Raw genomic sequence first — 13,189 nt, 5'->3', positions numbered from 1 at the left:
CATATTATCATTCAATAACTACTTAAAAAAAATGCTTTATTAAAGGATTGACTATCATTTCATACAGTTTAACACCAGCATTAAATTGGTTCCAGTGGTCCCATTCAAAAATGGTCAGAACACTTCAGCAACTCAGTGAAAAAAATCAGTGAAATATGAAAAAAGCAAGCTCCTGTCATTATGTAATCATTTAAAATTACAATTAATCAAAAGGCACATAGTACAAATAAAATATTGTGTTAATATATTCCTAGGATTAAACCATGCTATTACCCCAAAATTAATATAATAAATTTGTTTATAATAGTTTTAGCCATTGGTTGTGCTCCAAGGGTTGTTTTTTTACATCATGGTCATCTATGTTTAGATGTATTCACAGAGAGTTCCCTTAGCCCATGAATATGAATAAAAGGACAGAGAACTTTTTATTTCTTCTTGCTCTTTTCCACAATCTTGACAAAGTTCTGAACATCCTCTGCCAGTAACTGCGGCTCCTCCATAGCAGCAAAATGCCCCCCGCGAGCCATCTGTGTGTAAGTCTTGAGCTTATAATATTTCTGTTCCACCCATGATTTAGGGGAGTGCTTCAGCTCATTGGGGAAACAGGCCACACCTGTTGGAACGTAAACTGGAAGCCTATTGGATAAAAAGAGACACTGCATACTAATGTTGCGATTCTGCATTGTAATTTGGGGTCAGTAAGATTTTTTTTTTTTTACTTTTTACTCCAGAAGTTAATGCATTTAATTGTTTTGCACTGCATTTAATTTACAATAATAAAATGTTTCCAATTTATTTTTTATCAAATAAATGCATCCGTAGGGAGTCAATAAAAAATGCCAATCTCAGACAGTATTGCACACATTTACACATAGCCCAAATTTTTAAGCCCAAATATCTCTAAATACTTGAGGGAACACAATATTGATAAGTACTGAACAGAAATTACAGCTTCCTGTAATCTAAATCAAAGCCTGCAGTTCTCTTACTTTGCATGGAGCTGATTCATGCCTTTGCTGAAGTTCTCCTTGTAGAAACGCATGGAGGATATAATGGACCTAGAGGTCCAGTAGATCATCACATTCGTCAGAAGATCGTCAAGAGAAAACTTCCTGTTGGGAAATCACTATTTAACTGAAAACATACTTCAGCAATCTATAAGAAAGCTGAAATCAAATATGATCGACTACCTCTCCAGTCCACCATCCTCAAGGTTCTTGAATTCATTATCAGTCCAGGTTGAAAATTTCTCCAAAATGTAGGCAGCCAAACCAACGGGAGAGTCGTTCAATGCACGGCCTGTGCAATATAGTCAAGTGTCAAATCAAAGTCTGTTGTCTATTTAAAGATGCACACATTCTAAATATTTTAATACGTCTCTCACCTGCAGTGTCAGGTTTAGTGGCCTGTATGTGCATGTATCCAGTCTCCCTTATTGAGTCTACTACAAGCTTTTCCATGATGGGGAAAAGTTGTTTCACATCATACTCGGTGAAGCCAAATAGTTTGGGAAATCGGCGACCAAAAAGTAAGGACATTATCATGAGAAGGGCTCCTTTTCCTGGAGGAGCGAAGTTAACGTGGAGGCCTTTCACAGCACTGAGGAAAACAAAGATGAACAACAAAAATCCTTCAGATCTTTCAATTACTTTTAATTCACATCGTCTTCTCTAACCTTAAGGGTTATCTGACTTTAATTTACTTCCATCTGAGGATTTCAATGTGATGAAATACTAGAATAAAGTGGTTCTCAACAAGGGGGCCCCAGTAACTCTTAAAATTATTTAAATAGTTATATAGTTAGAATTAATTTTATTTTGTAGAAAAGCTACAATGCCATTTTGCTCCAAATTGAATGCATCTAATATTGTAATTACTTCCCGACTTGTAAACATGAACTTCCCAGGGGGACTTAAATGTTTTGGATAACGTGGGGTCGAGATGCACTACTGTTATACATACTTGGGCTCCAGCTGGGCCATATTAGTGGTAATAAGTGAGCCCCAGTCTCCTCCCTGAACATAGTACTGGTCGAAACCAAGCCTCTTCATCAGTTTATTGAATATGTGTGCTGCACATAGACCGTCAAAACCTGTGCAAAATACAGGTTTTGATTATTTTTTTAAATGCAAAAAAAGGAAAATATTTAATCGACTATTCCACATTAGTTTTAAACAATAAAATATCTGTTAGGCTGGGTTGTTTGCCCTTTACCTTTTTTATGCGGGGCCTCTGAAAAACCATAACCAGGTATTGAGGGACAAATGATTTCGAAGGTAATGTCATCAGGACTGGATGGCTCCGTAAGCAGGGGGATGATGCCATAAAACTCATAGAAGGAGCCTGGCCATCCATGTACCATCATCAGAGGCACAGCACGGGTTCCCTCAGCCAGCCTCTTTGGTTTCACGTGAACATAGTGAATATCAATACCTTTATTTAGAGAGAGAACAACATAAAATTAATATGTGATGCAATGCTAAATAGCTCCAAAACATCACAGCATTTGCCTTTACTACGGCTGTGTACCAGTCTTGACTCACCTTCGATTTTGGTTTTGAAATGAGGGTATTTGTTTAGTTTATCCACTTGTTTCCTCCAGCTGAAATCATTCCTCCAATAAGACACAACCTTCTCAAGGTATTTGGAGTTGAAGCCATAGTTAAACTGACTGTCTTCAAGAGAAGGAAAGGAGCGTGTCTGATCTAGCCTGAGGTTTAGATCCTAAGGATTATAAAGGAGATTTTGCTACAGACAAAACACACACCAAAATGTATTTCCAGTGAAACCTTATTCTGATGATGACATCAGGATTACCTCAATCTCTCCAGAAGTTGTCTCAACTTTGAAAGGGCGGATACTGTCATCCTCGGGTTCTTGGGGACAAGCTCCCACACCCCACCACCCATCTTGTGCTTCCAGGACAATCTTTGATTTCTTCTGGAATATCACAGCTACCAGAGCTACCACCGCTCCAAGTCCCAACGCCAGTGCCAACTCTGTGTACATGGTTTAGGGCCCTAGAATGTAACAACTTATATTTTTATCTACGTGGAGTAAACTGGAGTCTTGCGCAAGGTGGAAATTATGATAGTTAGCAACCTTTTATACAACCACTAAGCAACATGCTTTTAATGCATGCATGCATGCAGGAAAATGGAGCAAAGGTTTGTTGCACAACACTCCCAGCACTGAGTGTATGACAAAGCTCTTTTCCCAACACACACTACATACCCTGTAAACAGGAATGTCAGAATGTTCTTTTACAGATATATCATAACATCATCTGGCACATTAACGTTACTTTTCCTGCACACAAAAATGACATAAACAGTTTTTAAAATATTTAATCTAAGAGGCTAAATCCTTTTAGTCGAGAGACTAATAATAAAAGACTAATAAGGAACTTTTTTTTTTTAAGGGGAAAAAAAAACATTTATGAGCCACCAAGTAGCTAAAATAACATGCACAGAAGTTCATTCTTAATTGTATTTACCTTAATAAACTTATTATTGAACGTGGATGTTGCTGCAAAACCAGTGATTTGATAATAATAATTACACATGTACAGATCGTGCTATAGCAACACTCTAACTGACTGATATGTTGTTGCTTCGGATTAATATTAATTAACAAACTATCTTAATTTTGCTAAAATTATTAAAAACGCCAAACACTCACCTCTCAGCCTCAAACGTCACACCCGCTGACCGTTGGCTAAACGTCTTCCGTGGGTTCTTCTTCTTCTGTGTTTTTTTATTTGCAAACGAAGTACATTACCGCCATCTGAAGAACTGAATTGTGAACTCATTGGGATATAACCACTGATCTAATATATACATAGATCAGTGGCTATAACATTTCAGTCTACTCTTTGTGTGTGTGTGTGTGTGTAAACCCTTTCCTTCCATTATTAAATCCTGTTTACAAGCTGAGTTTCTTGGAGGATAGTCATGACAGCCTTATGTATTGCGTGCCAGGCAGACTCAATATTTTTTTTAAGCTCAATCCATTATTCAATGCCTCTGTAGTTCTTTCCTTTTTTTCAGATTATTTCCAATATATCAGGAGTATGTTTTACACCTTCCACTTCACCACAATGTATACATAATCCTGTCTGGTTTTTTTCCTATTAATCTTAAGCAACTATTTAACCTTGTGTGCCCTATCCTCAGTCTTTTGAAAATAGTTTCCTCCTGCCTCCTCATGTTACTGTACTTTTTAACAATCACTTCTTTCTGAATGCTATATAAATGTCTTCCTTTCTCCTCCTGATCCCATGTATCCTGCCACATTTTATTAATATTGTCTTTAATGATAACTTTAATTTCTGATTTACTGAATGTTGTTTTTATATCTAGCTATATTTTCTGTCTTCAGGGCTTCTTTTGCCAATTTATCCACCTTTTAATTTCCATCAATATGCTACCAACATATTGATGGAACTCCTTAGTTAAACTGTGTGTAACCTTTTTGTTGAGTTAGTCTAAAAATTTGTTGATTTATTTAATCGAAAATATCTTTAGACACGGAATCTGAGCATATGACTCTCTTATGTGACCTGGGCCGTTTCCCAAAAGCTTCGTTAGCCTAAAAAGTTCATTAAAAATTACGGTCTGTTTCCCAAAAGCATCGTAACTTAAAGGGTAAGTTCACCCAATAATGAAAATCATGTCATTAGTAACTCACCCTCATGTCGTTCCAAACCCGTGAGAACTCCGTTTATCTTCGGAACACACTTTAAGATATTTTAGATTTAGTCCGAGAGCTCTCAGTCTATAGAGCCAAAAGAGTCTCAATAAAGATAAATGCACACACTTCATTCACAAATGCACACACATGATTCATAAATACACACAGAGGATACACAAATGCGCACAAAATTTACAAATGCACACACAACATTTAAAAAGCACAGAAGATTCACAAATGCATACAAAATTCAGAAATGCACACAAAATTCAGAAATACACACACAATTCAGAAATGCAAACAATATTTACAAATGCACTCAAGATTCACAAATGCACAGGACAAGATTCAGAAATGTATTTCTGATGCACACACACATATATCTTAATTAACAAACTGCTTGCGGTCTGTGAACTTCACTGCATTCGTGTGTGAATTTTGAGACTCCCCTGACTTGACTCGACACACAAATGCCTTTTTTTAAAACAGGAAATTGTCAGCAACCAATCAGATATCTCCCTTCTTTTAGCCAATCACAAGAACGCACTCCACGTGGGGGATTGTTTACTTATGAGCCAATCACATGAATGCTTTCACACAGCATGATATGCCTGTGGTGCTGCATATTAAAGCCAATATGAAATTGTATGAAAATACAGATGTTTAGATTACAATTCAGGTTTACTTTTTTATAATTTTTATATAAATTTATAAATGTCTCAATACATATAGCCCAGTGACTGCAGAAAAAAGTTAACCATGGATTCATAAATTTGCAATAGGAAATTATTTAATTTTATTTAAATATTTTAATGAAAGAAAAAAAATTACATCGTTTTGAATATTTAAATATATCTAAATATTCTTTTGGATGCAATATAGAAGTCACTTTAATTATAATAATTCGGTCCCTACATGAAGAGAGAGTCAGTGGTCCACTGCAAGAGGAAAGTGACTCTCCGACTGCGCAAAGTGAGTCGCTGGCTGCATGAGGAAAGTGAATCGTTCGCTTAGGAAAGTGAGTCGTTCGCTGCGTGACTCGTGAGGAAAGTGAATCGTTCGCTTATGAAAGTGAGTCGTTCGCTGCGTGACTCGTGAGGAAAGTGAATCGTTCGATGAGGAAAGTGAGTCGTTCGCTGCGAGAGGAAAGTGACTCTCCGGCTGCGCAAAGTGAGGCGCCGGCTGCGTGAGGAAAGTGAATCGTTCGCTTAGGAAAGTGAGTCGTTCGCTGCGTGACTCGTGAGGAAAGTGAATCGTTCGCTTATGAAAGTGAGTCGTTCGCTGCGTGACTCGTGAGGAAAGTGAATCGTTCGATGAGGAAAGTGAGTCGTTCGCTGCGAGAGGAAAGTGACTCTCCGGCTGCGCAAAGTGAGGCGCCGGCTGCGTGAGGAAAGTGAATCGTTCGCTTAGGAAAGTGAGTCGTTCGCTGCGTGACTCGTGAGGAAAGTGAATCGTTCGCTTATGAAAGTGAGTCGTTCGCTGCGTGACTCGTGAGGAAAGTGAATCGTTCGCTGAGGAAAATGAGTCGTTCGCTGCGTGACTCGTGAGGAAAGTGAATCTTTCGATGAGGAAAGTGAGTCGTTCGCTGCGAGAGGAAAGTGACTCTCGGAAAGTGAGTCTCCTGCTGCGCAAAGTGGGTCGCCGGCTGCGTGAGGAAAGTGAGTTTTTCGCTGCGCGAGGAAAGTGAATCGTTCGCTGAGGAAAGTGAGTCGTTCGCTGCACGAGGAAAGTGAATCGTTTGCCGAGGAAAGTGAGTCTTTCGCTTCGTGTGGAAAGGGAGTTGTTCGCTGAGGAAAGTGAGTCGTTCGCTGATTGGCTCATAAGTAAACAATCCCCCACGTGGGGTGCATTCTTGTGATTGGCTAAAACAAGGTAGATATCTGATTGGTTGCAGATTCCCTGTTTAAAAAAAGGCATTTGTGTGTCGAGTCAAGTCAGGGGAGTCTCAAAATTCACACACGAATGCAGTGAAGTTCACAGACCGCAAGCAGTTTGTAAATTAAGATATATGTGTGTGTGCATCAGAAATACATTTCTGAATCTTGTCCTGTGCATTTGTGAATCTTGAGTGCATTTGTAAATGTTGTTTGCATTTCTGAATTGTGTGTGTATTTCTGAATTTTGTGTGTATTTCTGAATTTTGTGTGCATTTCTGAATTGTGTAAGCATTTGTGAATCTTCTGTGCTTTTAAAATGTTGTGTGTGCATTTGTAAATTTTGTGCGCATTTGTGTATCATGTGTGTGTATTTATGAATCATGTGTGTGCATGTATGAATCCTATGTGTGCATATGTGAAAGAATAGTGTGCATTTATCTTTATTGAGACTCTTTTGGCTCCATATCAGTCCCTCCATTGAAACTGTGTGTACGGTATACTGTCCATGTCCAGAAAGGTAATAAAAACATCATCAAAGTAGTCCATGTGTAGTGATATTGTTCACGAACGAATCATTTGATGTAAATGGATCTTTTTGAACCAGTTCACCGAATCAAACTGAATCATTTAAAACGGTTCGCATAAGCATTAATCCACATATGACTTAAGCTGTTAACTTTTTTAATGTGTCTGACAATCCCTCTGAGTTCAAACAAACCAATATCCCGGAGTAAATCATTTACTCAAACAGTACACCGACTGAACTGCTGTGAAGAGAGAACTGAAGATGGACACCGTTTACATGCTTTTTAGTGAAAAATATATATTATGTCTTTTCCACAGATAAACAAAAGACCACTCATATTCTCCAACCTGATCTATCACTTTCTGCATTCTTGACTCCAGTATACTAATGTTACGACCCATCACCCACAATGCTCCATCATCAGCATATAAAGGTTTACTTATTCTCTGCTCAACTCCGAAAAACACATCATCAATCATTAAACCATAAAGGGCTACATACACTCCCCTGAGGTGTACCGTTTTTTATTGAGTGTTTGATAATTCCACTCCTATTCAAACCTCAATATTTCTGTTTTAAAAAGTCTCTAATCCAATTGATCATTTTACCACCTATTCCCAATTTAGTTTAATGAAAAGCCCCTCCTTCCATAACATACCGTATGCCTTTTCGATGTCAAAAAACTCACTATTTACTTGCACTTTGCGTATTTCATTCTCCAAGCAAATAATAGGATCCATGGTTGTTCATCCTTTACGAAAGCCGCTTTGATACTGGGAGAAAAGTACTCTCTTTTTTTTCATATACTAATCTTTTAGTTATCATTTCCTCCATGAGTCTATGTTTTAACATTTACCACAGAGCCTGTACCTCCTCACATGATTTTTGTTCTCCTGAGGAACCCAAGTTTCTATTTTAAACATGACCAGTAGTTTAAAGGGGATAAACTGCTGGTAGGTCATCCTAAGCAGTTAGGCCAGATTTCCTGTAAACAATAAATTGCATCGATTAACCAAAAGAGAAGTTTAAATAATTCAAAAACGCCATTACAATTTTGAGAACTTGGAGTAGTTTTAATTTTAATAAAACTGACACCCTCCAGTCGACAGCTGTTCTCTCATCTTATAAAAATAGTTTTAGACCGAAGTGTATTGTCAAATATTGAAATAAACAGAATTATTGATAACAATTGCTTTTCAAATGATCTTTAAAGAAACTCATTATTTGTTAGTACACAGTAATGCTTGCAGAGTAAAATAAAATATGAAGAAAAAAAAACAATTTATTTAGGTTCATTGTACATCATGCATAGATAAACTTCAGGACTGGGATTTTATTCTAATCTATAAAATTAAGAAGGTCCTGCTTCAAACTGTAGTCTCTTGATGTTGTAGCAGTTAAAACATACTATTTCCAAATGTTAAATAATAGGCAGACCAAATGAAAACAGCTGTTTGATCATTATGACATAGTCCGACCTCCAAACAGGAACACAGAAATCAGCCTCTTGTAGGATGTTCTCACTGCTTGCTCTCCAAACGAGCAAAATCTTGAACATTCTCAGTAAACAGTCAATAAACATCAACCAAACTTCATCTCCATCCTCCTGCAGATCCATGTCTCTTCACTGCCAGTAGGACTGAGAAACAAACAACTGTCCAATCTCAACAGGTCCTTCGATATGTTCAGTCCGTCTCCATGGCCCCACTGTGGGACTCTTTGGAGACCATTAATCTCATCAGTTTCCCATGCAGTTTCTCGATCTTCTTTACATCTTGGGCTTGGTCGGTTTTGTACTGCAGACACTGAAAGAAAACAGTCAAAATCACATGACCTACACAAGACCACAAACAAAACTATATTTGCAGGAGCTTAAAACTTACCACAGCATCATCTGTGACTTTCAGACAGAGATTTCCATCACAGTGTCGATATTTCAGAACCACTCTGACCTGAATAAACATTATTAACAGTTACGTACATTTATAGTACACGTACAGCCTTTCTCTGCCTGACAGTTGATTTAGACGCATATATACTTAACATTACATATATTTTACGCACAGACCACATATCAAATTTACTCTAAATCACATTTACACAGCTGTAATAAGTTGCTTTTGACTGTAAAACGTGAACATGAGCTGTGCTTGTAGCCAGTAGCCTCAAACTAAGAGGTTGTTTATCGGTTTACCTTCATTGGATCCGTCAGGTAAAGCTTTTCTGCAGCTCGCGCAAACTCTTCCCACGTCTGATAATAAGGCATGATGTAATCAACCTTAAATAAAGGGTATCTTACTAAATAATTTAGCGTCGTACTAAAATACAGCTGGTTCAAGCAAAACCCAGGTGGCAGAAAATATGGCCACCTTCAGTCGTAGAAAACCCCACTCTGATTGGTCGGCAGCTGAACGGGCAAATAGAAACCATGCACACTGATGGGTGCACACTACGTAGTGTACGTGTCGGATTTGAAGATCGTGATTGGTTCATTCAGCAGAAAGACGGGCGGAGCTTAATGGCTGCGTTGTCACATGGTACTTGTTTAATTTCGCAGCGCTGGTCAGGGTGGATCAATCATAGTATTTGTGATGACTGTATTTAAAATCATTTTTATAGTAATTGCTAAATTGGAGTTCAGTAGTTATGTTAGTTACATGTCCCTTAGAATAACAGATAAACTATTACACGTGCTAGTTTCAAATGCATACGACTCAAAACGTCCTGTGAATTAAATGCGGCTCAGAAAATGATTCTCGGGGGATTTTGACAACCCATGCACGCGCCCTCTGCTGGTACACAACTTTGTGTCTCTGTCCTGTCCTATCCAAATAATAGCTACAAACTTTCCCGTAAACGGCCAATGAGCGACTGCTAAACTGACGTGTCATTTAAAAGAGTCCTAGAGGAATACTGTATAAATAATATTGTATAATATTTATGTAGTAGTAGTTGTATTGCAAAGCATTACGTAAGAAATTTTTTAATGGTGGTTAATGCTTTCTTTTTTATAACATGCTTGAAACGACACGTGCGTTCAAAGAGATGTTTATTGTAGCCTACTTAGAATGCATAAATTAAACACTGTATTAACGACTAAATATGGTCTAAATAGCAATGACATGACTGTGATACAGTTGTGGGACGGATAAAACTATACAGGGATCCTGAATCTAAAGCACAAGAATGTTTTGTTCAAATATGTGCACAAACTGTATAATGAGTGCACCAGCAGATGGCAGTATACACTTTTTTAAAGTTGAATTTTACACAATTTTGAAATTGTATTACAAATAATATCCCTTTCATTTTGCCTTCAGTCATATACCCATGCTACATATACAGTGGGTAAAGAAAAGAACCAGGCACTTTTAAAATAGTCACATTTTGTTGCTTTGCAGCCTGAAATGAAGAATTAATTAATTCAGCTGTATTTACTCAGTGCAACTTATATCATCCAAGTGAAAGATATAACACCAACATGTCAGAAAAAAAACCCAACCCGGAATCAATGTGTTGGATAGAGGATCACCCACTTTTTTGTTGAACCACATTTTGCTTTAAATACAGCCTTTAGTCTGTTGGAAATGTCTCTAACTCTGCGCATTGCAATATTTGCCCTCTCTTCTTTGCAGAACTGCTCAAGTTCAGTTTAATTTGATGGTGACTGTTTGTGGACTGCCGTCTTTAAGTCATTCCACAGATTTTCAATGAGGTTTAGGTCTGGGCTTCGACTTGGCCATGCAAGGACATTCAACTTTTTCTCCTTCAACCACTTGTGTGGTCAGTTTTGCTGTGTGCTTTGGGCCAATGTCATATTGGAAAGTAAACCGTCTTCCCATTGAGAACTTTCTGGCAGAATGAAGCATATTTTCCTCAATAATTTGATGGTATTTTGCTCCGTCCATTTTTACATTTTATTCTGACCAGTTCAATTCAATTCAATTCAATTCAAGTTTATCTGTATAGTGCTTTTTACAATACAAATCATTACAAAGCAACTTTACAGAAAATTACGTTTTTACAATATTTAGTAGTAGCTTATAAGTGGTGACTGTCAGTTTGTGTGCATATGACAGGATTTTTCAGAAAAATAAATACAAGACGTAGTCAACCAGATGATGAACATTATTAACAGCAATTATTATATGATGCAGTCACACTTGTAGCAATATTTGTTAATTCTGTATGTTGTCATCATCTGAGATCGTCTGAGGGGTTGGCATCATCTCTTCTCAGGTGTTTTGGATCCATACTGGAGCTTGTGTAAATCCTAGTTACCACAGGATGTGATCACAGGATGTAAATCCCGTAGCAAAACAGAGAAACTAATAGAGACATAATTAGCGTAGGTGCTGTTCCAACAAAGTAATATTAATTAGTTTAACCCAAGCTAAAGAATAAGAATGCACATTTGATCAGAAGCGAACTGCAGACACAATTGAAGAGATGCATTATTCAAATGCTTGGCAAAAGAGATGTGTTTTTAATCTAGATTTAAACCGAGAGAGTGTGTCTGAACCCTGAACATTATCAGGAAGACTATTCCAGAGTTTGGGAGTCAAATGTGATGATAATCTGTAACGGATACGGAACTTAATAGGTAGCCAGTGCAGAGACTGTAAAATTGGGGTAATATGATGATATTTTCTTGAACTGGTTAGGACTCTAGCCGTTGCATTTTGGACTACCTGTAGCTTGTTTATTGAAGATGCAGGACAACCACCTAGAAGTGCATTACAATAGTCCAGTCTAGAGGTCATGAATGCATGAACTAGCTTTTCTGCTTCAGAAAGAGGTAACATGTTTTGTAGCTTGGCAGTGTTTCAAAGATGGAAGAATGCAGTTTTTGTAACATGGGAAATAGGGTTTTCAAAAGACAAGTTGCTGTCTAATATAACACCCAGATTTTTGACTGTAGAGGAAGTAACACTACATCCATCTAGTTGGAAAATGTAATCTACAACATTCTGTGTACTGTTTTTTGGTCGAATAATTTATTTGTCTGTCTTATCCGAATTTAATAGGAGAAAATTATTGGTCATCCAATCTTTTACTTTTTTAACATACTCTGTTAGCTTAGATAATTTAGAAGTTTCATCTGGTCTCGATGAGATATATAGCTGAGTATCATCAGCATAACAGTGGAAACTAATCCCGTATTTTCGAATAATATTACCAAGGGGCAGCATGTATATTGAAAATAGAAGAGGACCTAGGACGGATCCTTGTGGCACTCCATATTTTACTGGTGATAAAGGAGATGACTCCCCATTTAAATAAACAAAATGGTAGCGATCGGACAGGTAGGATCTAAACCATTTTAGATCCTGCCCTTGAATACCTGTATAGTTTTGTAATCTATCTATGAGTATATCATGATCTATGGTGTCGAATGCAGCACTAAGATCAAGTAAAACTAGCAATGAGATGCAGCCTTGATGTGATGCAAGAAGCAAGTCATTCGTAATTTTAGCAAGTGCAGTTTCTGTGCTATGGTGGCACCTGAAACCTGATTGAAATTCTTCATATAGATCTTTTTTTTTTTTTTTTTTTGCAGGATGGAGCTCAATTGAGCAGACACAACTTTTTCTAAAATTTTAGACATAAATGGAACCCTTAAAAATAAAATTGTAACCCTCACAGACAAGCCACATTTGAGGAGAATTTGTGATATTGTTGTCTCATGCACACAATGACCATTCTTTGTCATAAATTACTTCAACTCTTGGTCACCTCTCTGGCACTTTCATCCAGTTTGGAGTAATGTCCTGATCCAGGGAGGGCCTGTGTTGTACCAAATACTTTCCACTTCTTAATAATTGACTTCTCTTTGCTTTTAGGCATTGATAAAACCTTAGATTTTTTTTTTTTTTTTTAAGCCGGCTTGTGCTTTTCCACCACATTATTTTGGAGATCTTTTGACAGTGCCTTGCCACCCATAACTGATTGTTTGTTTCAGTTGCACTATCAATTGAAATGCTCCAGGAAAGCTCTTTTCATGCTGAGCTTATCAAAATGACCACTGATGATTACAGTTGAAAGTCAAATTTCTTTGTGTGCCACTGAGTCTTCTAACATTTTTTTTTATTTT

At 37.4% G+C, this 13,189-nt stretch overlaps 2 protein-coding genes across 3 annotated transcripts; both read right to left on the bottom strand.

Moving 5' to 3' along the window:
- Nucleotides 1-19: 19 nt before the first annotated feature.
- Nucleotides 20-3,841, bottom strand: LOC127938440 (epoxide hydrolase 1). Of its 2 annotated transcripts, XM_052535049.1 has the most exons (10): nucleotides 3,682-3,747; nucleotides 3,235-3,309; nucleotides 2,818-3,020; nucleotides 2,544-2,724; nucleotides 2,215-2,433; nucleotides 1,963-2,092; nucleotides 1,385-1,599; nucleotides 1,191-1,299; nucleotides 990-1,112; nucleotides 20-636 (listed from the first exon to the last, which is right to left on the bottom strand). In XM_052535049.1, the coding sequence occupies exons 3-10, from the start codon at nucleotides 3,007-3,009 to the stop codon at nucleotides 426-428; spliced, it is 1,380 nt and encodes a 459-aa protein (XP_052391009.1). In that variant the 5' UTR covers nucleotides 3,010-3,020; nucleotides 3,235-3,309; nucleotides 3,682-3,747; the 3' UTR covers nucleotides 20-425. The 2 variants fall into 2 exon arrangements, with proteins under 2 accessions (XP_052391009.1, XP_052391008.1); XM_052535048.1 differs by lacking the exon at nucleotides 3,235-3,309 and having other exon boundaries at nucleotides 3,682-3,841.
- A 4,516-nt stretch (nucleotides 3,842-8,357) lies between these two features.
- LOC127938437 (signal recognition particle 9 kDa protein) lies at nucleotides 8,358-9,491 on the bottom strand. The gene is made up of 3 exons (XM_052535043.1): nucleotides 9,290-9,491; nucleotides 8,979-9,047; nucleotides 8,358-8,900 (listed from the first exon to the last, which is right to left on the bottom strand). The coding sequence occupies exons 1-3, from the start codon at nucleotides 9,359-9,361 to the stop codon at nucleotides 8,781-8,783; spliced, it is 261 nt and encodes an 86-aa protein (XP_052391003.1). The 5' UTR covers nucleotides 9,362-9,491; the 3' UTR covers nucleotides 8,358-8,780.
- Nucleotides 9,492-13,189: the final 3,698 nt, after the last annotated feature.

This window comes from Carassius gibelio, chromosome A20 (assembly GCF_023724105.1).
Source record: "Carassius gibelio isolate Cgi1373 ecotype wild population from Czech Republic chromosome A20, carGib1.2-hapl.c, whole genome shotgun sequence".
Lineage (NCBI taxonomy): Eukaryota > Metazoa > Chordata > Actinopteri > Cypriniformes > Cyprinidae > Carassius > Carassius gibelio.
Note: the sequence above shows the minus strand (reverse complement) of the source record. Positions and strands in the feature narration are given on the sequence as shown.

Coding starts and splice junctions, on each gene's coding strand:
- LOC127938440 (XM_052535048.1), bottom strand. CDS start 3,009: ATGTACACAGAGTTGGCACTGGCGTTGGGACTTGGAGCGGTGGTAGCT. Junction 2,434..2,543: donor TTTCAAAACCAAAATCGAAG/GTGAGTCAAGAC, acceptor CTCTAAATAAAG/GTATTGATATTCACTATGTT. Junction 1,600..1,962: donor ATGGCCCAGCTGGAGCCCAA/GTATGTATAACA, acceptor TGTTTTCCTCAG/TGCTGTGAAAGGCCTCCACG.
- LOC127938437 (XM_052535043.1), bottom strand. CDS start 9,361: ATGCCTTATTATCAGACGTGGGAAGAGTTTGCGCGAGCTGCAGAAAAG. Junction 9,048..9,289: donor ACCTGACGGATCCAATGAAG/GTAAACCGATAA, acceptor ATGTTTATTCAG/GTCAGAGTGGTTCTGAAATA. Junction 8,901..8,978: donor AAGTCACAGATGATGCTGTG/GTAAGTTTTAAG, acceptor GTTTTCTTTCAG/TGTCTGCAGTACAAAACCGA.